The sequence below is a fragment of the Carcharhinus amblyrhynchos genome, chromosome 7 (assembly GCF_965287045.1).
Source record: "Carcharhinus amblyrhynchos chromosome 7, sCarAmb.v2.hapA, whole genome shotgun sequence".
Classification (NCBI taxonomy): domain Eukaryota; kingdom Metazoa; phylum Chordata; class Chondrichthyes; order Carcharhiniformes; family Carcharhinidae; genus Carcharhinus; species Carcharhinus amblyrhynchos.
The window spans coordinates 74,046,350-74,073,255 of record NC_137330.1 but is presented as its reverse complement, the minus strand read 5'-3'; the positions used below and the strand labels follow the sequence as shown (position 1 = coordinate 74,073,255).

General features: G+C 43.3%; 1 protein-coding gene across 3 annotated transcripts in view; it reads right to left on the bottom strand.

Moving 5' to 3' along the window:
• dse (dermatan sulfate epimerase) overlaps positions 1–26,906 on the bottom strand; it is a 98,977-nt gene that overhangs the window by 35,478 nt on the left and 36,593 nt on the right. The window contains exons 2-3 of one of the 3 annotated variants that reach the window (XM_080192588.1): positions 19,815–19,907; positions 17,356–17,823 (exon numbers count right to left, since the gene is read on the bottom strand). In XM_080192588.1, the coding sequence (XP_080048714.1) occupies positions 17,356–17,771 (416 nt within the window). In that variant the 5' untranslated portion in view covers positions 17,772–17,823; positions 19,815–19,907. Of the gene's footprint in view, positions 1–17,355; positions 17,824–19,814; positions 19,908–26,906 lie in introns of those variants that run through there. The other 2 variants (XM_080192587.1, XM_080192589.1) reach the window with 2 other exon arrangements.

The following is a 26,906-nucleotide window of genomic DNA, read 5'->3' as shown; positions in this document are numbered from 1 at the left end:
TCACTAATTGGCAAACATTTATTTCTCATCCCTAGTTTCCCTTGGAGGGGTCAACCATGTTGCTGTGGATCTAGAGTCATATGTATCCAGACCAGTAAAGATGGCAGATTTCCTTTGCTAGAGGACATTAGTGAACCAGGTGAGTTTTTCTGACAATCAACAATGGTTTCATGGTCATCAGTAGATTCTTAATTCCAGATTGTTTTTATTGAATTCAAATTCCATCATCTGCTGTGGTGGGATTCAAACCTAGGACCTCAGAACATCAGCTGAGTTTTTGAATTAATAGTCCAGCGATAATACCACTAGGCCATCGCCTCCCTGCTGGATTGCCATGCTCAACAGACTCATCCTCGCTGTAATTACCCAGCCCTTGTTTCATCCAACCTTCCTCACTTAGACTGGGTGAGCCAGGAGCTGTGTAGCATTCCCCAGGCAGCGTCAGTGCAGAATAACTGGGAAGCAGAGAGGTAACACAGGTCCCCTTTTTACAGCAGTAGCTACTGTGAAGGGAATGTTTAAATAGACAAGGGAGCAGCTAAGTTTCTATAGTAGGTAGTTTACTGGGGGGATGGGTGGTGATGTCCAAGACCTCGGTGGGATGCAGGTGGCACAGCAGCTCCCTTGCAGAGATGTGTGTGCGGAATGTCCTGTATGAAGCTGGGCTTGGGTGTTATATAGTTACTTTTGAATTAGAAGTGTTTTTTTTCCAGCCCAGCGCAATTATCCAGAGGAATTAGTACTTCCAGACAATTGCAGGGCAACTGACCTTACGGGGGCAGCATAGTAGTTAGCATTGCTGCTTCTCAGTGCAAGGGCCCTGGATCGATTCCCGGCTTGGGTCACTGTCTGTGTGGAGTTTGCATGTTCTCCCCCTGTCTGCATGGGTTTCCTCCAGGTGCTCTGGTTTCCTCCCACAGTCTGAAAGACATGCTGGTTAGGTGCATTGGCTATGCTAAATTTTCCATCAGTGTACCCGAGCAGGTGCCAGAGTGTGGCGACTGGAGGATTTTCACAATAACTTCATTGCAGTGTTAATGTAAGCCTACTTGTAACAATAATAAAAAATAAACTTTAAAATTCCTGGTAGAAATTCCCCAGTGCATCACTCCAAATGGGACAGGGAATGCAAAACTTATGGGCCATTTTCTAAGTCACAGTTACCAGTTCTGCAGTCCATTTGGTCTGGCTGGGGCCAAATGTTGTCTGGGATACAGTGTTTTACTCTTTACTCCAGTTTTGCTTTGTACTGAATCAAAGTTCATAACTTCATGTGTGTTTTTCATCCTTAGGAACAGACATCTTCCCTCTTAAAAACTTACTGAAAATGCAATTACTTGACTACAAAACATTTTCAGATGTTGTGAAGATGTGAAAAGCAAGCGCACATTTTATTTTGTGGCTAACTTTCTCTTATGATAAGGCACTGATGCAGATAATTGGGTTCTGCTGGTCCGAGTCCCAAATGTCACCAAGTTTCTTTAGTGAACAACTAGGCAGACGCACATGGACAAGTTTCATACTGGTCTCTTCTTTTTATTTTCGCTTGTACCAAGTACTTGCAAAAGCTGCAAATAATTAGAGAGACCAAAAGGGAAACACAGCACCTGTGATCGGTTTGCAGACACATAATGGAGCAGAAACACTCAATTGGAACCACCCTCCCATCCCCACTGCCAAGCTGTTATCAATCCAGAACATTGTCTCCTCTACATCTCTTACTAAAAGAATGAAGGACACTATCATATCGAGGTTTCTGCCTATTTTCCCACGGTAAGGATTTTTATACATAGCTGTGGACTTTCTTGCAATTTTAATAAAACACAAAGGTAGTTACATGCTAATAATCTAGCTATCGAAATTTCTCCCTGAAAGACTGAAAACATGTGGCAATTTTCCAAACTGTCTCTATAATCATTAACTATTTTTAGGAAGGAACTGATCTTGATTCTTGGCTGGTGGCTGGCGCTACTGGGAGTTTCATAGAAATTTATAAAATTCTAATAGGATTAGACAGGATAGCTTCAGAAAGAACGTTCTCGATGGTGGGGCAGTCCAAAACTAGAGGTCATTGTTTAAGGATAAGGGCTAAATCTTTTAGAACTGAGGTGAGGAAAAACTTCTTCACCCAGAGAGTGGTAAATGTCTGTAATTCACTATCACAGAATATAGTTGGGTGATTTTAAGAAGAAATTAGAAATAGCTCTTGGAACTTAAGGGATCAAGGGATTCGGGAATGGGTGGGAGAGAGGATCAGGATATTGAATTTGGTGATCAGCCATGATCATAATGAATGATGGAGCAGGCTCGAAGGGCAGAGTGGTCTACTCATGCTTCTAGTTTCTATCTTTCTATTATCCTCTCCTCCAATGGTGAATAGAGGATGATAAAATAGGGAGAAAAAAATAAACAAAATTCACACTCTGACTGTCAGTGTAAGCCAAGCAACACAACTCACTAATATTGGGATGTGTAGTACAATCATTGCTTTTGTATTATCATATAAAAACAAGTTACAAGAGGAACTGTGGCATGCATGTCCACAGAGGCTTGATGCTAGCAGGAAGAGGTTGATAAGGTGGTGAAGAAGGCATATGGGAGACTTTCTTTTATTGGTTGAGGCATTGAATATAAGAACAGGAAGATTATGTTTGAACTGTAGAAAACACATCTAGAGCACTGCCTTCCGTTCTGGTCGATGCATCATTAAAAAAAGCATTTGATTGCATTTAAAGTCGATGGAAATTTATAAGGGTGTTGTCAGGAATGGAAAATTGTAGTTACAGGAAAAATAATGAGATGGATGAGATTGTTTTCTTTGGAACAGAGGAGGCTGAGGGGAGATGTAATTGAGGTGAATAAAATTATGAGGGGTCTAATTAAGATTGGATAAAAATACATATTTCAGTTAGCAGGTAGGTCATAATCGAGTTTTAAATAATTGACAGAGGCATTAGAAGAATGTTAAGGAGTAACGTTTTTACCCAGGTGTCTGAAAATCTCTGTCTGTAAAAGAGATTCACAGAGACAGGAATCCTTAAAAGAATACACTTGGATGTACACTTGAGATGCCATAACCTGCAGACTAGGAGCAGGAAAGTAGGACGAAGCTGGATAATCCTTCCTCAGTAAGCACACATATAATGGGTGGGATCTTCCGGCTGACTCACCCCAAGGCCGAAAAATCCCAGCTGAGATCAACGGACCTTTGCATGCTCCATGTCTCACCCACTACAATTCCTGTGGGGGGGGTGGGATGGAAAAATTCCGCCTAGTGTGTTGGGTGGCCACCTTCTGTGCTGTGACTGGAGTTACGTTTCTACATTTTACTCTGATTGAATGAATTACATCTGATCATAATTGCTGCTCTGTACATTCACTCATTGACTAAAACAAAACATCTCAATGACTCTTTCCGGCCTAATCTCAGTGACCTTTAAACAGCACACTAATTGAAAGGTTTAAAAAGCAATGCATAAATAAGGGCATGTGTGAAAGACAATATCCTGTCCATATGCCAAGAGATGCACATTGTTACAGCTGATGGATTATGCCTTTATATAACAAACACATCAACTCTGTAAAGCTAAGTATATGGTCAATTAACTACAAAAGCATTTACTGCTGACCCAAATTTGTTAGAAGTAACTGAGCTGACGATTATAAAAGATTATTTAAAAATCTAAATAAACGGAGATAATATCATCATAGAATTACAAAATGTTTCAACTCAGAAAGAGACCGTTCAATCCTAGCCCTGTACTAGCCCTTTGTTAATATTACATAATTAATTCTGCTTCCCTGTTCTTGTCCCACTGCAAGAAAATGTTATCCATGACTTTTGTCTGAATAGAGACAAAGTATAAAAGGTAGAACAGATTTCTTTAAATCACATTTTCAAAAGCCCACCTCAAAACTGCTGATAAGAGAAGCTTTTGAAACACAAGCTTTTATCACAGCAGGGGTTGCGATAACTCCATACATCAGAGGATTGTTTACATCAAAGGATTGCTTTGGGGAAAGGAGCACAATAAATAAGAAGTAACACTCTCGTGTTAAAAGTGGATGACTGAGGTTTCCCATATCCTAATGGTAAAAGATTCGAAACAAATGGCTAAATTGTAAAATATGAGGCAAATGTTGCATTTGAAAAGAACAATAAAGCAGAACATCATGTTTCGCTCAGTTAGAGAATGAAGAAAAAGTGAGCAGGAATCCTCTAAGGCTTAGTGAAGCTGTCTTACAATTTCTCACATAATCTTCACAGAATAAATTTTAGACACCAGGCGAACACACATTATTCTGCATGGTTGATGTTTTAAATTAATGATTGTCAAAAATAAATGAAGTGAATTATTAAACATATTACTGTTCCTTACACGCATCATCAAAAAGGATATAGAAGGGATTACCCAATAGTTGGTGAGTCAGCCCAGGAGCTAGGGTTAGAAATTGTTTACGCTGTTATTATCTGTGTCAGTATTATTCCCATTATCCCTGCTCCATAGTTCTTGTAAATTTGCCTCACAATTTCCTTCCTACTACTTGGTTGCCTGCGGTACACATCCAGCAGCTCAACAGTTCCTCTACTGTTCCTTAAGTCTCACCAAATAGGGACTGCCTTTGCCCCCCTCAACTACATCTTCCATCTCCAGTGCATGACTGTTTCTTTGATCAATACTGCCAAACCGCTTTTTCTTACCCTCATCTCTCCTGAATACTTGTGGCCAAGAATATTAAATTCCCAATCATTCTTGTCTTTGACCTGGCTCTCTGTTGCTGTCAGTGTATCAGAAACATAGAAACTACAAGCAGGCGTAGGCATCAAATTCAATATCCTGATCCCCCCTTTCCCCATATTCTTTGATCCCTTTAGCTATTACCTAATTTCTTCTTGAAGTCAGACAACGTTTTGGCCTTAACTACATTCTGTGATAGTGAATTCCACACACTCACCATCCTCTGGGTGAAGAAATTTCTCCTCACCTCTGTTCTAAAAGGTTTACCCCTTATCCTCAAACTATGACCCCTAGTTCTGGACTCCCCCCCCATTGGGAACATTCTTTCTGAAGCTTCTATGATATCCACTCTCATTCTTCTAAACCCCAGTGAATATAATCTTAACCAACTTAGTCTCATCATATGACATACCTGCCATCCCAGGAATTAGCCTGGTAAACCTTTACTGTACTTGCTCTATAGCAAGGATATCCTTTCTCAGATAAGGACACCTAAACTGCACACAATACTCCAGGTATGGCCTCACCAATATCCTATACAATTGTGTCAAAGCATCCCTATACTCAAATCCTCTCCCAATGAAGGCCGACATACCATTTGACTCTTTACTGTCTGCTGTATCTACGCACTTACTTCCAGTGACTGATGCCGAAGGACATCAAGGTCCCATTGAGTATCCACTTCTCTCAAGTTACACCCATTCAAGTAATAATTTGTCTTCCTATTATTGCTACCAAAGTGGACAACTTCACATTTATCCACATTATACTGCATCTGCCATGCACACTTCCACACACTCAACTTGTCCAAATCACACTGAAGCATCTCTGCACCCTACTCTCAGCTCACCCTCCCATCCAACTTTGTATCATTTGCAAATTTGGAGATAATGCATTCAGTTCCTTCTTCCAAATCATTAATGTATAATGTGAACAGTTAGGGTCCTAGTCTGGTCAGGCCCAGATCGATCAGAGTGTCATGTGGCTGCTTCATCTGCAGTTTAACTGCTTTGTTAACCACACTCCTTGTATTTATAGAGATGCGCCGTAAACCCACTAAAACCGTTTTACATTTCTTCCCGGTCAGTTCCCTCCTAATTCCAGCTCCAAGTTCTCTGTGCACCTTATGGCTCCTTTCTAATATTTCATCTGCTGCCATCCCACTCCCAAATTAGTTTCAACTCTCACCCACTGCACTAGTTAGCTGTTGAACATGGGCATTGATTCTAGTTCTGTTGAGGTGCAACCGTGAATGCTGAATAGCTTCCTCCTACATCAGATCTGAGCCACAGGATTCTGAAAGCCTCCATCTTGCACTATTTTATCCAACTATTCTAACACTCCCTTGTGCTTGGTACTGGGAGCAAGTCTAGTCTTTTTTAAATTTCTTTCCTAAATCTGAAATTTTAACTGCGGGGTGTTATCCTTTTCCTTCCTATGGCACTAAATCCCACATGAACCCTAATTTACGGTCGTCTCCTTCCCTGGCTTCATAATGGTCTGTGCCTGCTTAGTGATATCCTTTAACCTGTGGTCAGGAAGGCAACATGCCATGTGAGAATCATGTTGAAGGTTGTGGAACCGTGGGCAAAGTTACCTTCGCCTTTAACAATCTTGGCTGATGTGCACCAGTGTAATGTTCCAGTATTAACTTAGACAGAGGGCGTCATTGATTTTACTAAAGATAAACACCAAGAAATGTTTCTGCAATCTAAAAGGAACTTCATCTGATTTTAAGAATGGCAAAGTACCAGGTTCTGAATTGCTTGAAAAATGCCTTAATAACTATTTTATTTTCCAGCTGGATCAAATTTATTCTGCTATCACAGAGCCTGGAAAGCATAAAGCTTATCTTAACCCACAATTCAATTTGCTCTGTTCTAATTGGCTCTTCTTTTGGATTGTTAAAAAAAATCCATTTTGAAAGATTTCATGGAAAAGCTGCGTTTATTTCGGAGAGGGCCAGAGAGCCGTAGAAGAGCTGCACATTGCTTTTGTCAAGAGACATATTGTGTCTCTTGACAGTGATGCCCTCCAGTGTGATTTATATCATTGTTGTGCTCTGAACCTGGAAACAATGAAGACCAGTGCTGCCAACCATTTTTCCATGGTGACATTATACATTTTTAATAATATAAACAGGTCACTTAGTGAACATTGCTCTACTCCAATTTCTCCCACTGGGTCAGTGCTGCACCCTTTTTTATGTATGAATCAGAACAAGGAAAGCTGCCAACAATTTAGTAGTGGAGTACAAGTCACAAGTGACATCCTTTGTGACTGTGATTATGGAAAACTTCTCCCCCATTGTCCTTCTTGACCCGCCAGCTGTCTTGGACATGCTTGATCACACCTTCCTCCAATATTTCTCCACTGTCAACCAACTGGACAGAACTGCATTTGCCTGGTTCTGTTCTTATCTATCTAATTGTAGCCAGAGTCTCACTTGCAATAGTTTCTCTCGCTGCTCCTGTACAGCTACCTCAAGTGTCCTCCAAGAATCTATCCTTTGCTACCTTCTGTTTGTCATTTACATGTTATGGCACAGCAACATGGTCAAAAGCGCAGTGTTAATTATCACAGATTCACTGGACAAAACCCAGCTGTACCTCACTGCCAAATCCACAACTCCTCCCTACTGCCAAGTCATCAGACAGCTTCTCTGACATTCAATACTGGATGAGCAGAAATTTCTTCCAAATAAATGTTAGAAAGATTGAAACTTGGTCAAGTGAGCTACCTTGCTCTGAAAGCTGCCCAGCTTCTACTCATTTTTTTCTGCTCATTTTTTACTTATTCATGGGATGTTGGCATTGCTGTACAGACCAGTATTATTACCCATCCCTAATTGCCCTTGAGAAGGTGGTGGTGAGCTGCTTTATTGAATTGCTGCAGTCTATGTGGTGCAGGAACAGCCACACTGTGTCAATGTTCCAGGATTTTGACATAGAGACAGCAAAGGAATGGCAATATATTTCAATTCAGGTTGGTGAGAGGCTTAGAAAGGAACTCGCAGCTGGTTACTCACATGTTATGATGTGGAGATGTTGGCTTTGAATACGGGTCGACACAGTAAGAAGTCTCACAACACCAGGTTAAAGTCCCACAGGTTTATTTGGTAGCACAAGCCACTATTTGTGCTACCAAATAAACCCATTGGATTTCAACCTGGCGTTGTGAGACTTCTGACTCACATGTTCCCATGCATCCATTGCCCTTGTCCTTCTAGATGGTAAAGGCCGCAGGTGTAGAAGACCCTGTAGAAAAAGTCTTGAAGAGTTGTGTCAATGATGGATGGAGTGAATGTTGAAGCTGGTGAATGGAGTGATGATCAAGTGGACTTCTTTGCTCTGAAAGCTGCCAAACTTCTTGAGTGTTGATGGAGCTACATTCATCCAGACAGGTGGATAATAGTCCTTCACACTCCTGATTCGTGCCTTGGAAATGCTGGACAGGCTTTGGGGGTTAGGAGGTGTGTTACCCAGTTGATTAATCAATGGTATCCCTCAGGCTGTTGATAGTGAGGAAATCACTACGGTCAACTATGAAAACAAGGTTGTGATCAGTCTGCTTCAGCAGACAGTATCCAGTGAAAGGAATAGGGCCAGTAGTTATGGAGCAGAGTTTGGAGCAAGCACTGAAGAAAATGTTTGCAGATGATTACATAATGTTCAGCATCATTTGTGATCTTCAAATACTGAAGTAATCCATGCCCATATGAGCAAGAGCTGGATAATATCCAGGGTTGGACTTAAGTGGTAAATAACATTTGTGCCACACAAGTGCCAGGCAATGATAGTATCATTGAATGTCAAGGGGTGGTGGTTAGTTGCTGTCTTCTTGGAGATGGTCATTGCCTGAGCTTGCATGGCACAAATGTTACTTATCACTTATATTGTCCAGCTCCTGCTCATATGGGGATGAATTACTTCAGTATTTGAAGATCACAAACGGTGCTGAACATTATGTAATCATCTGCGAACATTTTCTTCAGCGCCTGCTCCAAATTCTGCTCCATAACTACTGGCCCTATTCCTTTCACTGGATACTGTCTGCTAAAGCAGACTGTTCACAACCTTCCTGCCATAATTGACTCCATGATGAGACTATGACCACTGAAATTACCTCTTTCCACTTTCACATCACCTGACTTCACCTTAGCTCATCTGCTTCTCAATCTCTCACTTATGTTTTTGTATCTCAGGATTAAACCTAAGCCTCTCCTGATTGTCTTCCCATGTAACACTTCCTTAAATTTGAGAGCATCCAAGATTCTAGTGCCCTGATCTTACTCACGTTAACTCCCAATCACGTATTACCCCTGTGCTTGCTGATCTAAATTGATTCAGTCAAGTGATGCCTTGGCTTTAAAATCCACAGGACCTTTTTCAAATTCCTCCATGGTCTTACTGTTCCCTGTCGCTAACCTCCTCCAGCCCACAACTCTGAGATACTTTTGCTTATCTAATTCTGGTCACTTGATTGTCCCTGTTTTGAATTGCTCCACTATCAGTGACCGTACCTTCAACTGCTAAGCTCTGAAATTCCTACCTATACCTCACAGACTCTCCCTCTCTGTTTTCCCTTTAAGATGTTTCTTAAAAACTTACCTCTTTGATCGTGCTTTTGACTATTTGCCACATATTGTCTTATGTGACTCAGTGTATAATTTTGTTTTATCACACTCCTGTGAAACATCTTGTAACACTTTACTGCATTAAAGGCACTGTATTTGCTGTTGTTTGAACGTTACAGTAACACTCAAATTCACTCAACATAAGAAAATAAATAGGAGCAGGAGTAGGCCATCTAGCCCTTCAAGCCTGCCCTGCCATTCAATAAGATCATGGCTGATCTGAAGTGGGTCAGTTCCACTTCCCGCTTTCTCCCCATAACCCTTAATTCCCTTGTCTATCAGAAACTCAATTTCCACTCCTGCTTATTTCTGACAGGATTTCTGGATAGTCATTAGGACCATGTACCTTGGGCATTCCAATGGCCACACCCTATCAAATAGGAATGCTGAGCGAGCTGTAACACTTATCCTACTAGATACTGATCAAACCTGGCACTTTTCTAGTCTATATGGTTCATGTACTCAGTCATTTTCTTCATTAGTTGAGTTATTAATGGGATCTAAAGGTGCATCCTAGCACAGAATAGTAAATGAAATAAGAAATACATTGGATGGTTACATCTTTGTAGTAAGCTCAGTTTATAAATATTTATTACTTCAGCTCCTACGTTTGAACATTTAGGTCACAGTTAAATTCAATCACACCATTATTAAAACTAAATTTGGCAATCCTTCATCACTTGTAAAATGGAAAGCTAAACGTTCTTGAAAGGGAGGAAGGACTCGCATAGCTATCTCAGAAAGTAACAACTTCTCTTGCACGTACATTCTCCTGTTTCCCCCACTTATCAGAAGGAAAGAATTCACACGCTAGATCAGGGGTGGGATTTTCTGGCTGCGCTTGCCCCAAAACCGGCAAATCCCACCTGAGGACAAAAGACCTTTGCATGGTTCACCTCCACCGCTACAATTCCAACCTCCCCACAGCACCTCCCCGCTCCCCCCGCCAAAAGATTTTCTCGTTCCCCTCTTCAACAAAACTAGGAGGAAAGCAACATGACAACACCCAAAGCAAACCAGCAGCTCCAATTCTGACCTCCAAATCCCAGCCACCTATCACGTTCTCAAATACAAGCATGCAATGCTAAGCTGTCAATACAAGTTCCACAAGGAACACTAATCTCCCACTGTATGATCCTTGGCTGCTCAACAAGAATGGTGAAGTTGTACTTTCTTCAATAATGAAGAAAATGATCAGAAATGCAGATTCATTTAATATTTTCATCTTTAATACTTATAGTGAATAAGACTGAGGGTAGAATTTTCTTCTCCCTACCCACAGTGGGTTTCATGGCGGGTGCGAGTGGAGAATGTAGTGGCAAGGAAAAAGTCAGAAACCCATCGATGTTAAAAGAGTTTGCAATTTTCCCAATTATGGGATAATGGTGGATCAGTTATCCCATTGTCTTATGGCGTGGATGCCATTTACATTCATTCGTAGCTCATGAACATTCATTAAAACGTCTGCTCGCCAGAATCTCCTCAAACCTTTCAATCATGTATCCCACCAGCAGGAAATTGTGTCAGCCGCAAACCTGTTTGAAAATGATTGACGTGCACAAGTTAGACCTCAGTTTGATTGTAACTTCAAGTCAACTTACACAGCCTACCTGCCACAGTGTTACACCAGTCTTGCTGCAATGAACAGCACATTACATAAGAACATAAGAACATAAGAAATAGGAGCAGGAGTAGGCCATCTAGCCCTTCGAGCCTGCCCCGCCATTCAATAAGATCATGGCTGATCTGTCGTGGCTCAGTTCCACTTTCCCGCCCTCTCCCCATAACCCTTAATCCCTTCTCTTATCAAAAACCCATCAACCCGCTTCTTAAAAATATTTAGCGAGGCAGCCTCCACCACTTCAACGGGCAGAGAATTCCAGAGATTCACCACCCTTTGAGTGAAGAAGTTCCTCCTCAACTCCGTTCTAAACCGCCTCCCCTTTATCTTGAGGCTGTGCCCCCTAGTCCTACTGTCTTTTTTGAGCGGGAAGAGTCTCTCCACCTCTATCCTATCCATCCCATTCATCATCTTATACGTCTCAATGAGATCTCCCCTCATTCTTCTAAACTCTAACGAGTACAAGCCTAGTTTATTCAGCCTCTCCTCATAGCTCAATCCCCTCAACTCCGGTATCAGCCTAGTAAACCTCCTCTGCACTCCCTCCAGGGCCAAAATATCCTTGCGCAGGTGCGGCGCCCAAAACTGCACACAGTACTCCAGCTGCGGCCTCACCAATGCCCTATACAGCTGCAGCAAGACCTCCCTACTTTTATATTCAATCCCCCTCGCTATGAAGGCCAGCATCCCATTCGCCTTCCTGACCACCTGCTGCACCTGCAAGCTGGGTTTTTGCGACTCATGCACAAGGACCCCGAGGTCCCTCTGCACCGTCGCCTGCTGCAGTTTTTCGCCACGTAAGTAATAGTCCTTCCTACCATTCTTCCTACCAAAGTGGACCACCTCACACTTGCCAACATTAAATTCCATTTGCCATTTCCTGGCCCATTCGCCCAGCCTATCTAGATCCTTCTGCAGACTCTCCACACCCTCCGCACAATTTGCCGTTCCCCCAATCTTGGTGTCATCAGCAAATTTCGACACCCTGCACTCGGTTCCCTCCTCCAGATCATCTATATAAATGGTAAATAGCTGAGGCCCCAGCACCGACCCCTGGGGCACCCCACTAGTCACCAGGATTGGTATACTCCTGCCCATCGCTGATATTGTGCAGAAGTGATGTGGGTATGCCGGCGTTGGACTGGTGTAAACACAGTAAAAAGTCTGACAACACCAGGTTTTAGTCCAACCTATTTATTTGATAATATACTCGCAAGCTTTCGGGTTAGCCCCTTCGTCAGGTGAATGGAGAGTTCTGGCCTCAGACAGAGCATATAAAGCACAGACAGTTTAGAGATTATTGATTAGAATGCGAATCCTTACACCTAACCTGCTGTTCAAGACCTGAAGTGGCTGACAATGTGAGTGGAAGGAGCACTGATCACAGGTTAAAGAGATGTGTATTGTCTCCAGACAGTACAGTAAGTGAGGTTTTGCAAACCCAGGCAAGTCACGGGGGTTACAGATAGTGCGACATGAACCCAAGATCCCTGTTGAGACCGTCCTCATGTGTGCGGAACTTGGCTATCAGTCTCTGTTCAGCGACTCTGCGCTGTCGTGTGTCGTGAAGGCCGCCTTGGAGAATGCTTACCCGAAGGTCAGAGGTCTGAATGCCCGTGACCACTGATCCCTTCACACTTCAGTGGTCATGGGCATTCAGCCTGGAGTTCATCATGGAGTTCGGTTACAAGTGGTGTGCCTCAGGGATCTGTTTTGGGGCCACTGCTGTTTGTAATCTTTATTAATGATCTGGATGAGGGTATAGTTGGGTGGATTAGTAAGTTTGCTGATGACACCAAAGTCGGAGGTGTGGTAGATTGTGAGGAAGGGTGTCGAAGTTTGCAGGGTGACTTGGACAGGTTGCAGAGCTGGGCCGCGAGGTGGCGGATGGAGTTTAATGCGGAGAAGTGTGAGGTAATCCATTTCGGTAGGAATAACAGATGTGTTGAGTATAGGGCTAACGGGAGGACTTTGAATAGAGTGGAGGAGCAGAGGGATCTAGGTGTATGTGTACATAGATCCCTGAAAGTTGGGAATCAAGTAGATAAGGTTGTTAAGAAGGCGTACGGTGTCTTGGCATTTATTGGTAGGGGGATTGAATTTAGGAGTCGCAGCGTCATGTTGCAACTGTACACAACTCTGGTGCGGCCGCACTTGGAGTACTGTGTGCAGTTCTGGTCCCCACATTACAGGAAGGATGTGGAGGCTTTGGAGAGGGTGCAGAGGAGGTTTACCAGGATGTTGCCTGGTATGCAGGGGAGGTCCTATGAGGAGAGACTGAGGGATTTGGGGTTGTTTTCACTGGAAAGAAGGCGGCTAAGAGGGGATCTAATAGAAACATATAAGATGATTAGAGGTTTAGATAGGGTGGATAGTGATAGCCTGTTTCCTCGGATGGAGAAAGCTAGCACGAGGGGGCATGGCTTTAAATTAAGGGGGGGTAGTTATAGGACGGATGTCAGGGGCAGGTTCTTTACCCAGAGGGTGGTGAGGGACTGGAATGCCCTGCCTGCTGCAGTTGTAAATGCGCCTAGTTTGGGGGCGTTTAAGAGATTGGTGGATAGGTTTATGGACGAAAAGGGATTGGTTTAGATTAGTGGGTCAATGTTTTTTTTTAAAAATAAGACTGGTCGGCGCAACATTGTGGGCCGAAGGGCCTGTTCCGCGCTGTAATGTTCTATGTTCTATGTTCTATCACTGTGCTGAGTTAATCATGCAAGCCTCAACGTTCAGACACTGACCAGTACTGTGACTGGATTTGGGGAACACGGATCTTCCGCTTCCGCTGGCTGACATTGTTGTCCACAAGGACATCATTGTGCAGTGATATTCAGACAGAACTTCACTTCCACAAATGAGCACCACCACAGGGTTGGGTGTGTGGAGTGGGTGAGGAGGCTGAACACATGGGGTGCAATGGGGAAGGACTGTGCAAGGGTTGTGAGGGGGAGGAAGGGACATGATGGGAGACAGAGTGGAAAGGAGATGGAGGATGAGGAACAATGAAAGGCAGAGGGTAGGTCATTGTCTTAAAGTTTCACTCAAGGCCAAAGGACAAACAGATCCAGGGCTCAATGTTGCCTTTTCAGGGTGCCAACGCATTTAGAGGTCAAAGAAGGGAGAGGCAATACTGAGCACAGTTTCAGCTGGAGTCAGAAGGACATGGTCAAGGGGATCCACTGCTGAGCAGGAAGGCCAAGAGACGCGGCACAAACAATGGAGGTGACTCACCAGACTTCGGGTAGTAGAGGAGTCTCATGTTTACAAATAGGTGAGTCACAATTCCAGGCATGTCAGTGCTTGTCCCAAGATCTGATACGTCACATATGCCACAGGAAGATCTGACACCCCATGGGGTTAGAGGCTTTGAACATGACCGCATTGTTCAACTTCATTGCCTCTAGGTCTTTACAGGGATCAAAAGCAGACCTGTGCAGCATCTCCCAGTCTGCAACATACTGATACATAAAGAAGGTCATAGATGCCATTCACAGGAAGACCCGTGATTGTGACAAGGTTGCTCTGAAGATAGCCAGGCTGCGAGTTTCACCAGCTTTGCTACCATCTCAGGTTTCCCAAAAGTGCAAGGTGCAATAGACTTCACTCAGTTGACTATACAGGCTCATAGCAGCAACCCCTAATGTTTATAAACAGTAAAGGCTGCCATTTTATCACTGTACAATGGGTGTGTAAGTATTGTTTATGCATGGTAGCCTAGGAGTGGCCACGATTCCTACATCCTTGTCACTCCCAGGTGCCTGATTTTTGAGGTGCCAGTTTGTTTGCAGAAATAGCTGCTTAAGGATAAGGGGTACCCACTGAAACCCCGATGGATGACACCAGTGTGTCACCCTCAAAGTCGTTCCGAGAAGAGGTACAATGCTGCTCACAGGTCCACCTTCTCCCTTACAGAACAGACCATAGGTCTTCTGAAGACTCATTTCAAATGCTTGGAGTGTTCAGATGGCTCACTACAATATATTCCCGATAGGGTTTCTCGTATAAGCACAGTATGCTGCATCTTTTACACTCAGGCAATGTAAAGAAGCAATTCCTTGGTGAGGGTGAACTGGAGGAGGATGGGAGCTCAACAGTAGATGTAGATCCAGAGCCCGTGGAAATTCAGAAGGCTGCTGGGGAACAGTTTGAGCATGATGATAAGAACATAAGAACATAAGAAATAGGAGCAGGAGTAGGCCATCTAGCCTCTCGAGCCTGCTCCGCCATTCAATAAGATCATGGCTGATCTGTTGTGGCTCAGTTCCACATTCCCGCCCTCTCCCCATAACCCTCAATCCCCTTGCCTATCAAAAACCTATCAACCCGCGTCTTAAATATATTGAGCGAGGTAGCCTCCACCACTTTAACGGGCAGAGAATTCCAGAGATTCACCACCCTTTGAGTGAAGAAGTTCCTCTTCAACTCCGTTCTAAACTGCCCCCCCTTTATCTTGAGGCTGTGCCCCCCTAGTCCTACTATCCTTTCTGAGTGGGAAGAGCCTCTCCACCTCTATCCTATCCATCCCATTCAACATCTTATACGTCTCAATGAGATCTCCCCGCATTCTTCTAAACTCTAACGAGTACAAGTCTAGTTTATTCAGCCTCTCCTCATAGTTCAACCCCTTCAACTCCGGAATCAGCCTAGTAAACCTCCTCTGCACTCCCTCCAAGGCCAAAATATCCTTGCGTAAGTGCAGCGACCAAAACTGCACACAGTACTCCAGCTGCGGCCTCACCAGTGCCCTATACAGCCGCAGCAAGACCTCCCTACTTTTATATTCAATCCCCCTCGCTATGAAGGCCAGCTATGAAGACCAGCGTCTTCCTGCACGATGCCATGCAGGAAGACGTGGGAGACGTGCCTGTGACGCTCTGTTTGCTGACAAGATTCCAAGAAGAGTAACAATAAGTTAGGACATATGACCATGGCCAGAAATCTCCGGTTTTGTGCACCCCACTATCGCCCCTGATGAGAACAGAGAATTTGGTGCTCAGCCAAATCTCCAAGCACAGCAGCAAGACCAGATAACCCCAGCTGTGGGCAAGACCAAAGAATTCCAGCTCATATCACTCCCAGAACTTTCAAAAGTTTACCTTTCAATAATCTTTTCCCATTCCCTCTTGTGCCATGATTTAACTTGAGGTCATATTTCAGATGTACTTTTATTCAGTATTTAACATTTTATAGTCCAACCCATCAATTGCACTGTAATAATAGCCTATAAAATCTGAATGGAAACATGATTTCTGCCCTCATAAAAACATTACAAATACTTAAAACACAAATTTGAACAAAACCTTACTTACTGACATTCTTGTGAGTGTGGGAGGTAGAAACTCTTTATTGACTTTACTTTTAATCCATAGTATAACTTGGAGGATTGACAAGAGTCAATGATGTCTAAAAAAAACACAGCAGCCGGCAAATTGTGGTCCCAAACTCTCCTTTCTTTCTTCAAACTGGTCTTGGAAAATCCAGAGAACTAAGTTACTTTTCAGCACTGATGCTGAATTCATGATTGCCTTTTTTTTGCAAAGTATAATAAAGCCAGCTAACCAAGTCAGAGGGAGCATACTGACTTCTGAACCAGGAGGCCATGAATTCAAACCCCACTTCACAAACCACAATGCAAGATTTGGGGAGCGCTACGTAGATAAAGATGCTGCTGTTCAAATGTGTTATTGAAACATGGCCCTGCCTGTTTGTTCAGATGGATAATAAACGGGGCAATATCTGAAGGGTGGGTAAGTTATTTTGATGTCGAACTCTGATTGACATGTTTCTAGAGGCTTCATCCCACCTCCAAGAAGCAGACTGGCTCTCCTTCGAGTACACCAACATCCCACACTAATTACAAAGAGAACTGACACTGATTGATTCATCCAGTTTGCTTGCTTGTTAGTCAACCAACTTTCTCAATTCAAATATCTTTATATAATTAATACAGAAAAACCTTCAAAGCAAACAGAAAACAAATCACTTTTTAAAAATGATTTTTTCTCCCAGGTTGCTCAGGGCAGTGAGCTGGAGATTTATCTTTAATTTCTGAAGCTCCAGAACAATGCTGGAGATTTGACAGCCCTACACAAATCAAAAACATCGTCAAGAGGCCAAATCCATCTGTCACCTACCCAGCTGATGACTGACCTGCGGCAATAATGATGTAAGACAAGTTTAAATAAACCTCTGACGATGCTGATATATTTATATTATAATATTCTGGGAGTGCACCATAACAGCAGATTAAATGCTACTAAAGTTGAGATTCACATTTTTGTTTATGTGTTTATAGATAACAATGAAGTAACTTCCTCAAGACAAAACACATGCTTTAGAAAAACAAGACAAAAATCTACCAACTAGGCTGAGATGCCATCCTCTCCATGTAGTCCATCGCAAACTCCACAGCATCTGTTCTTTCAGGAAACAGTACACAGAACATAGCAAGTACTCCCAGGTTGTTGCCATAGATTTCATTCCAACGGGCACTAAAATGTTTAGGATCCCAGGGAGGCAAGTATTCCTTTGGGTTTGATACCATGATCTGTCCTGCATCCAGAATTCTGTTTGCAATGTGCCGGTGAGTACCTCTTGCCTTGAGCCGCAGATCCTCCACATCTCCTTTCGTGAAGTATAACATGGGATGACCATCATAATTCCCATTCATGAAGTGGATGCTACCACCAGATTTTTCACTTACAGTGAATGCCAATAAAGAGCAGAACAAATTGATGAAAAATACGACTGGTACTCCATGTGTGTATGTCTTCATTGTGGCATCAGATCCCCAAACCCGACTTCTGACCAAATCATCTTCAATAACTCTGAAAATAAGAAAAGTATTTGTCACAAAACAGAATTGGTACTCCTGAGTCCCTGTTGATGGATATCAGCAAAGGACAGGATTAGGCATAGTTGCAATGTCACCCATGTTACAAAGTCTGCCAACACTCATTGCCATGATTCAGTTATGAGCAAATAGCCAGGGATGAGCTGGTACCTATGGCAGGTTATCCTGGATGGATTATGGCTTCATGAAAGCAAGGAAGAAAACTGCAGGCAGTGTGAGAGAAATAGACTATAACACTGCCACAACACAGAAATATTGCCCAGTTAAATCAAACACTAAAAGTTGTTTTATTAAAGACTATTTTCACACTGAAATGAATTGCTATTAGAGTCCCACTAGCCATATGTTTATACTCAGCCTCATTCAAGTCAAACCATCCTAACTATGCACTAGGACCAGAGCTGAGGATATCAGTGAGGGAACCAAGCAGGATGGATACTTGCAGCTAAGCACAGAGTTTCAGGTCCAGCCTATATCATTTTAATCTGACAAAGCCCTTGGGGGGTGATTCTCCCATCCTGTTGTGTTAATTTATTAGCACATTGGGCCAGCAGACTCTAGCAGGGTTTTGAGTAGCTCCTCACTTTCAGGGATCTAGGGGCCCAATCCCGCTGGAGTGAAGGGAGTCAATTGGGCCCCCCAGAGGGTCAGGTGATGGGGGTGCCACCTGTAGACCTTGGTACTGCCCAAGAGGCAGGACTGTGTTGTGGGGCGGAGCGGGGGGAAGTTGGAAATCGGTGAGGAGGGTACTGGCTTGACTCGGACATGGTCGCACAGCCGACAATGTGGGATCATGGGGCTGACCAGTGATTGAGTTGGCCAGCGAGGCTGGCGGACAGAGGTCACCATGCATGCACCGATTTCGCTAAACTCCCTGGCAGCAATATGACCTGCCCTGATTTTCAGTGTGATTTACGGGAGCACACTCTGCAGTGCATGGAGTGTGAGAGATTCATTTTGAAAAAAAAAGCAGGATTTACTCCAGTTTTCACACGAATTTGGCACTTAGTATTTTTTGGGAGGATCCCCCTCCCCACCTCCCTTTCTATCTCAACCAGTGTTGCTCAATATGACTTTTCAGTTTGGTCTGGTGCATTTTTTAAAATCTCACAAATGAATTGGAAGATCGGTAAAATAAAAGCATTGCAGAGTTCATGACCTAACTGAGATTCTTCAATCACATCACCATCAGTGTATTTACAGTATTGCTGACTATAGTTGGCTGTGCACACTAACTGTGTTAATTCAGAAGGTCATTAATGCGCCAGCACAATTAACACCTTTATATGAGGTTTAGTAGTTAATGGTTGCAAGTTTAAGATCTTCAAAGAGAATGCATATCCTCTTTTTCAAAAGAATTCTATTGAGGTGGAATTCATTACAATTATCTCCTTCTGCCTCCTATAAAATAACACTTACTGAGGAGCAATTTTATATTGCCAATCAATGTTGATATGTCCACTGGATCTGGTCAGTGTGCATCTGTGTGGAGCAATAGAACAAAGCAGTTTTATTTTTACTTTAGTGTCTTGATTCTCTGAGCCTATGCCTGTGGAGAGTAAAGCAAAACTCAGCTCATACAGGTTCATGAATCAAATTAATTGACATCTTTACTATAACAGCATTCTTTTCCTATGGGTACATTGATAAGTTCTAGTGAAGACATCTATGAACTACAGCGTAGTCCAGACATTGGCTAAGAATGCATAGACTGCCACCTAACAGTTTCAGAGACTCTGCTCTGGATTCTCACTAAGGCAGGGTTTACTGGGGAGCCCTTTAAAAATGGCGACCAGAACCCGATTCCAAGATTCCCAACCCCATTCCTAAAAGCCTATTAATTTGCCCCAAACCCGGTGCAGCTCACTAAATAAGAATTCGGGAAACACTCAGGGTGGGGCATTTCAATCCTGACACTGCCAGCCATCAGTGCAGGCGGGACAGGAAAATTTGGAGCGCTCTCACCTTTTAATAGCTCTCCAAATTTGCTCATCCCACCCGGGACAAAGCCCTCCAGTGTCAGGGCCAGAAAATCTGTCTCAGCAGGGTAGGCAGCATCTATGGGGAGAGGAAGGTACGGTTAATGTTTCAGATCAGTTATGTTTCACCGTAATATTTCAACAGAGGGACATCAGCCAAAAATGGTAACTGTACATTCCTCAGTCCACAGAATGCTGCATGACCAGCTGAATACAGCATTTACACCATTATCTGGTTTTATTTCAGATTTACAGCATCTGCAATTTTCCTTCTATTTGTCATCAGGACAGTAATATTTTGCTTGATTATCATGGGAAGAACATTCAGACGTACAGTGATGTTTATAGTATGCAACTTTGGGGTGTGGATTCTGAAGCTTTATTAACCAGTTTTAACCCCGCATCTGCTGTGGTCAGAAAGAAGCAAATCCAGTGATGAAGGAGTGTTTTCATACCTTCCACTCTCTTCCAGAACCATGATAAGGTCCCCCTCATCCTCATGTTCCCCCTATCAGCCTCCATATTCCAAAGATCATCCTCTGCCATTTCCAACTCTTCCAGTGTGATGTCACCTCCAAAAAGGTCTTCCCCTCCTTTCCACTGTCAACGTTCTGAAGAGACCATGCCCTCCGTGACACCCTGGTCCACTCCTCTATCAATCTTGTCACATTGTCTCCTCCCCACGACACTTTCCAAAGCAATTACAGGAAATGCAACACATGACCTTTTACCTCCTCCTTCCTCACTGTCCAAGGCCCTCAACACTCCTTCCAGGTGAAGCAGCAACTTGCTTGTATGTCTTTCAATTTAATCTACCGTATGCAGTGCTCACAATACTGCCTCCTCTACACTGGGGATATCAAGCACAGACTGAGTGTCTGCCTTGTAGAACACCTCTGCTCGTCTGCAAGCATGATCCCAACCTTCTGGTTGCTAACCTTTTTAAATTCAGCACTTTGCACTCACACTCACGTCTATCCTCAGCCTGTTATAATGTTCCAGTGCTTTCAGACAGAGCTGATCTTTATTCTACAATTAACACTCACTCTGGATAAATGCTTTGTTTCTTTACTACAACCATTACCACTCCCTTTGCCTTGTTTTCCATGACAGCTTTGGCATTTAATCTCTCCCAGGCTTTACACTATCCCTTATCTTCCCTTTTGTTCTATATTCCCCTCCCCCTTTTCAACAAAAGAAGGCCCCAAAAAAGGGCAAAAGAGTAACTAGAGAGAGAGTAGGGCCTCTTAAGGATCAACAAGGTCATATATATGCGGATCCACAAGAGATGGGTGAGATCCAAAATGAATATTTCTCATCAGTATTTACTTTTGAGAAAAGTACGAATATTAGGAAACTTGGGGAAATAGTGATGTCTTGACGACAATATATGTTACAGGGAAGGAGGTACTGGAAGACTTAAAGCACATCAAGATAGGTAAATGCCCGGGATCTGATGAAATGCATCCCAGGACATTGTGTGAGGCTAGGGAGGAAATTGCAGGTCACCTAGCAGATATTTGAATCAGTGATAGTCATAGGTGAGATACCTGAAGATTGGAGGGTGGCAAATGTTGCACCTTTGTTTAAAAAGGGCTGCAGGGAAAAGCCTGGAAACTATAGGCCAGTGAGCCTTACATCTGTGGTGGGTAGGTTGTTGGAAGGTATTTTGAGAGACAGAATTTACAGGCATTTAGAGATGCAAGCACTGATTAGGGATAGTCAGCATGGCTTTGAGAGTGGAAAATCATGTCTCACAAATTTGATTTGAGTTTTTTGAAGGGGTTACCAAGAAGGTAGATGAGGACAGTGCAGTTGACGTTGTCTACATGGATTTTAGCAAGGCCTTTGATAAGGGACCATATGGTAGGTTGTTGCATAAGGTCGAATCTCATGGGATCCAGGATGAGGCAGCTAAATGGATACAAAGCTGACTTGATGACAGAAGCTAGAGGGTGGTTGCAGAGGGTGTTTTTCAAACTGGAGACCTGTGACCAGCGGTGTGCCTCAGGGATCAGTGCTGGGTCCAATGTTATTTGTCATTTATATTAATGATTTGGATGAGAATATAGTAGGCTTGGTTACTAAGTTTGCAGATGACATCAAGATTGTGGACAGTGAAGAAGGTTATCTCGGATTGCAACTGGATTTTGATCAATTGGGGCAGTGGGCTGACGAATGGAGTTTAATTTAGATAAATGCAAGGTGATGCATTTTGGTAGATTGAACCAGGGTAGGACTTACTCAGTTAATGGTAGGGTGTTGGGGATAGTTCCAGAATAGAGATCTAGGGGTACATGTTCATACTCTTTGAAGGTGGACTCACAAGTGGACAGAGTGGTGAAAAAGGCATTCAGCATACTTGGTTTCATTGGTCAGAACATTGAATACAGGAGTTGGGACATCTTGTTGAAGTTGTACAAGACATTGGTAAAGCCATACTTGGAATGTTATGTACAGTTCTGGTCACCCCATTATAGAAAGGATAATTATTAAACTAGAAAGAGTACAGAAGGGATTTACTAGGGTGCTACTGGGACTTGTGCATTGTGCGGAGGGTGTGGAGAGTCTGCAGAAGGATCTAGATAGGCTGGGCGAATGGGCCAGGAAATGGCAAATGGAATTTAATGTTGGCAAGTGTGAGGTGGTCCACTTTGGTAGGAAGAATGGTAGGAAGGACTATTACTTACGTGGCAAAAAACTGCAGCATGCGACGGTGCAGAGGGACCTCGGGGTCCTTGTGCATGAGTCACAAAAACTCAGCTTGCAGGTGTAGCAGGTGGTCAGGAAGGCGAATGGGATGCTGGCCTTCATAGCGAGGGGGATTGAATATAAAAGTAGGGAGGTCTTGCTGCAGCTGTATAGGGCATTGGTGAAGCCGCAGCTGGAGTACTGTATGCAGTTTTGGGCGCCGCACCTGCGCAAAGATATTTTGGCCTTGGAGGGAGTGCAGAGGAGGTTTACTAGGCTGATACCGGAGTTCAGGGGGTTGAGCTATGAGGAGAGGCTGAATAAACTAGGCTTGTACTCGTTAGAGTTTAGAAGAATGAGGGGAGATCTCATTGAGACGTATAAGATGATGAATGGGATGGATAGGATAGAGGTGGAGAGACTCTTCCCGCTCAAAAAAGACAGTAGGACTAGGGGGCACAGCCTCAAGATAAAGGGGGGGGGCGGTTTAGAACGGAGTTGAGGAGGAACTTCTTCACTCAAAGGGTGGTGTATCTCTGGAATTCTCTGCCCGTTGAAGTGGTGGAGGCTGCCTCGCTGAATGTTTTTAAGACGCGGGTTGATGGGTTTTTGATAAGAGAGGGGATTAAGGGTTATGGGGAGAGGGCGGGAAAGTGGAACTGAGCCACGACAGATCAGCCATGATCTTATTGAATGGCAGGGCAGGCTCGAAGGGCTAGATGGCCTACTCCTGCTCCTATTTCTTATGTTCTTATGTTGTTATGTTGATGGCTTCAGTTATAAGGGGAGGCTTGATAGACTTGAACTTTTTTCCTGACACATAGAAGGCTGAGGGGTGATTTTATAGAGCTCTATAAAATAATGAGGGGCATAGATCAGCTAGAAAGTCAATATCTTTTCCCAAAAATAGAGGAGTCTAAAACTAGAGAGCATAGCTTTAAGGTGAGAGGGGAGAGATACAAAAGAGTTGAGAGGGGCAATTTTTTCACTCAGAGGATGGTGAGTTTCTGAAACAAGCTGCCAGAGGTAGTAAGAGAGGCAGGTACAATTTTGTCTTTTAAAATGTGTAGACAGTTACATGGGTAAGATGGGTATAGATAGATGGGGATAGGGGCCAAACGTGGGCAATTGGAACTAGCTTACAGGTTTTAAAAAAAAGGCAGCATGGACAAGTTGGGCCAAAGGGCCTGTTTCTGTACTGTAAATCTCTATGACTCTAATAATAAAACCCATCATACCTCTACCTCCCTTCAGACCCAAAGAAATCATATTCAAACATTAATTCTGATTCTTTCCTACAGGTGTGTCCTGACCTGTGGAGTTTTTCCAGTGCTTTGTGTTTTTAATGTTAGATTTCCAGTATCCATATTCCTTTGTTTCTATCTATTGAATGACAGGTGGTGTTCACTCATCAATTACAATAAATTCTTGCCCAATATCTCAACTAAAGGATAACACTTGCAGTATTCGCTCAGTACATTGACATAGAAACAAAGAATATAGGAGCAGGAATAGGTTATTCAGCCTTTCAAGCCTACTCCATAATTCAATATGATCATGTTAATTCTCTATCTCAATGCCATTCTCACAAGCTCTCCTCATACCTCCTGACACCTTTGGAGTCCAGAAAGCTGTTTATTTTCCATTGAATCCCTACAGAAAGGAGGCCATTTGGCCATCAGGTCTGCAGCAATCACAATCCCATCCAGGCCCTATTCCTGCAACCCCACATTTTTGCCCTGCTAGTCCCCCTGACACTAAGGGGTAATTTAGCACGACCAGTCAACCTAAGCCGCACATCTTTGGACTGTGAGGGAAACTGGGGCACCCAGATGAAACCCACGCAGACATGGGGAGAATGAGCAAACTCCACACAGACAGTGACCCGAGCTGGAATCGAACCCAGGTCCCTGGCGCTGTGAGGCAATAGTGTCACCTTGTCACCCTCTTATACTTCTTAAATACCTTCAGTGGTTTGGTCTCAATAGTCTTCAGTGGTAGAGAATTCCACAGATGCATCTCCTTCTGAGCGAAGATGTTTCACTTTATCTCAGCACTAGGTCAGGCATATCCTATGATTGTGACCCCTCCTTCTCGAAACCCCAGCCAGGAAAAACATCATCCCTGCATCAAGTCTGTCCAGCCTTGTCAGAGTGTTACACTTTTAAATAAGATCCCCTCTCATTCTTCTAAATTCAAGTGAATACAGGCCTAGTCGACCTGATCTCTCCTCATGCAACAATCCTTCTGACAGGAATCAGTCTGGTGAACCTTTGCTGCACTCTCTCTTTGGCAAGCATACCCATTCTTAGGTTACAAATATAACTAAAATCCTACAGCTTATACCAAATGATTTTGTTAAAACTGATGACGAAGGAATTCCACATACAAATGTTAATACATTCCTCAAGAATATCATATGGCAAAATTTAAATTCATTTTAGTAAGAGAAGTGAGGTTACTATGGCCACATTACAATCCTTTGTTCTGATACATGATTCAAATATTTAACATGGATTACCAAGATAATATTTCATTCCCCACCAGATGTGATACCACATTCCCCACCATCATCAATTATTGCAGAATCTGGACCCGTTTATTTGCCCTTAATCTATGTTTTCATCATTTCAGTGCTGGTTATTATGGACGTACATATTTCAATAGAAATGGAACTATTCCAATGAACCTTTCCAACTATGGTTTGCTGTCACATTTGATGAATAACTTTGCCATCTGTTTATCTATATGTTGCTCTGTGCTTACTTTTTGCATGTAATTTACATCAAAAGTAGCCAGACTGTTTTCCAATACACTTGTATCTCTGGATTATTTGCAGTGTAGGTGTATGAGATTAGGCAATTTCATGAATTTGCCCTCTCAGCATGGAGCCCCATGTCAGCAAGGAATGCATGCCAGGAATCCAGCAAATCCTGCAGAACTTCCACCCATTAATTTTGAAGAACAGTGAATCCTGCATGGGCCCACCAAACTCTGTGCTAGCGTTCCCAATACACATTTTTGGCACAAAGATTCAAACTGGGGTTCTAATTTTACTAAATCTACCCTCATACCCTCAAAAAGGTAGCACAGTGGCACTGTAGTTAGCACTGCTGCCTCACAGAGCCTGGAACCTGGGTTCAATTCCTCGCTTAGGTCACTGTCCGTGTGGAGTTTGCACGTTCTCCCCATGTCTGCATGGATTTCCTCTGATACTCCGGTTTCCTCCCACAGTCTGAAAGCCGTGCTGGTTAGGTGCATTAGCCATGCTAAATTCTCCCTCAGTGTACCGGAATAGACGCCATAGTGTGGCAACTAGGGGATTTTCACAGTAACTTCATTGCAGTGTTAATTTAAGCCCTCTTGCAACACTAATAAATAAACTTTAAACTTTTCATATGGAAAACTGCCTAGAGCAACAGATGGAACATTTCCATTCATTTGAAAAATGATAAATCATAACTTTTGACATTGATCAAGGCGTACAAAATTATGAAACACATGGACAGAGTGGATAAGAAGCAGCTGCTCTCCTTAGTTGAAGGGTCAGTCACAAGGGGACAGAGTTTCAAAGTGAGGGGCAGGAGGCTTAGGGGGAATGTGAGGAAAAGCTATTTTACCCAGAGAGTGGTGATGGTCTGGAATGTGCTGTCTGGGAGGGTGGTGGAGGTGTGTTGCCTCACATCCTTCAAAAAGTATGTGGATTAACACTTGGCACATCAAAGCATTCAGGGCTACGGGCCAAGTGCTAGCAGATGGGATTAGATGAGAGTTCAGGTGTTTCTAATATGTTGGTGCGGACCTCTTCTGTGCTGTATGAATTTATGATTACTGTTATACATGAAGGAAATTGTATTGTGGAAACAAAACAAAGCGTGCATCTTACAAGATTGAACATTTAACTAAATGTAAGAATAACACAAATCTACAGGTGAAATCCTCCAGTCCCTATCCTGGGCTGGGTTTTCCTGTGGCTTGCCATCAGCCGGCAGCAGGATTTTCTGGTCAATGGAAATTTCCTTGTCCGTGCCGCTGCCATCAGGAAACCCATGGCAGGGGTTGACCACTGGCAGGATGGACTGGAAAATTCCACTCTACATCTATGTTGTGTTATTAACATAGAAAACCATCCTGAGTCCTGCTCAGAAATACAGAGGCCAAGCCAAAGAAAATGATAGAATCATGGAATCTACAGTGCAGAAGGAGGCCATTTGGCCCATTAAACCTGCACCGACAACAATCCCATCTAGGTCCTATCCCCGTAACCTCACATATTTACCCTCCTAGTCTCCCTGACACTAACAGGCAATTTTGCCTGGCCAATTAACTTAACCCGCACATCTTCAGAGTGTGGGAAGAAATCCGAACACCCAAAGGAAACCCCAGC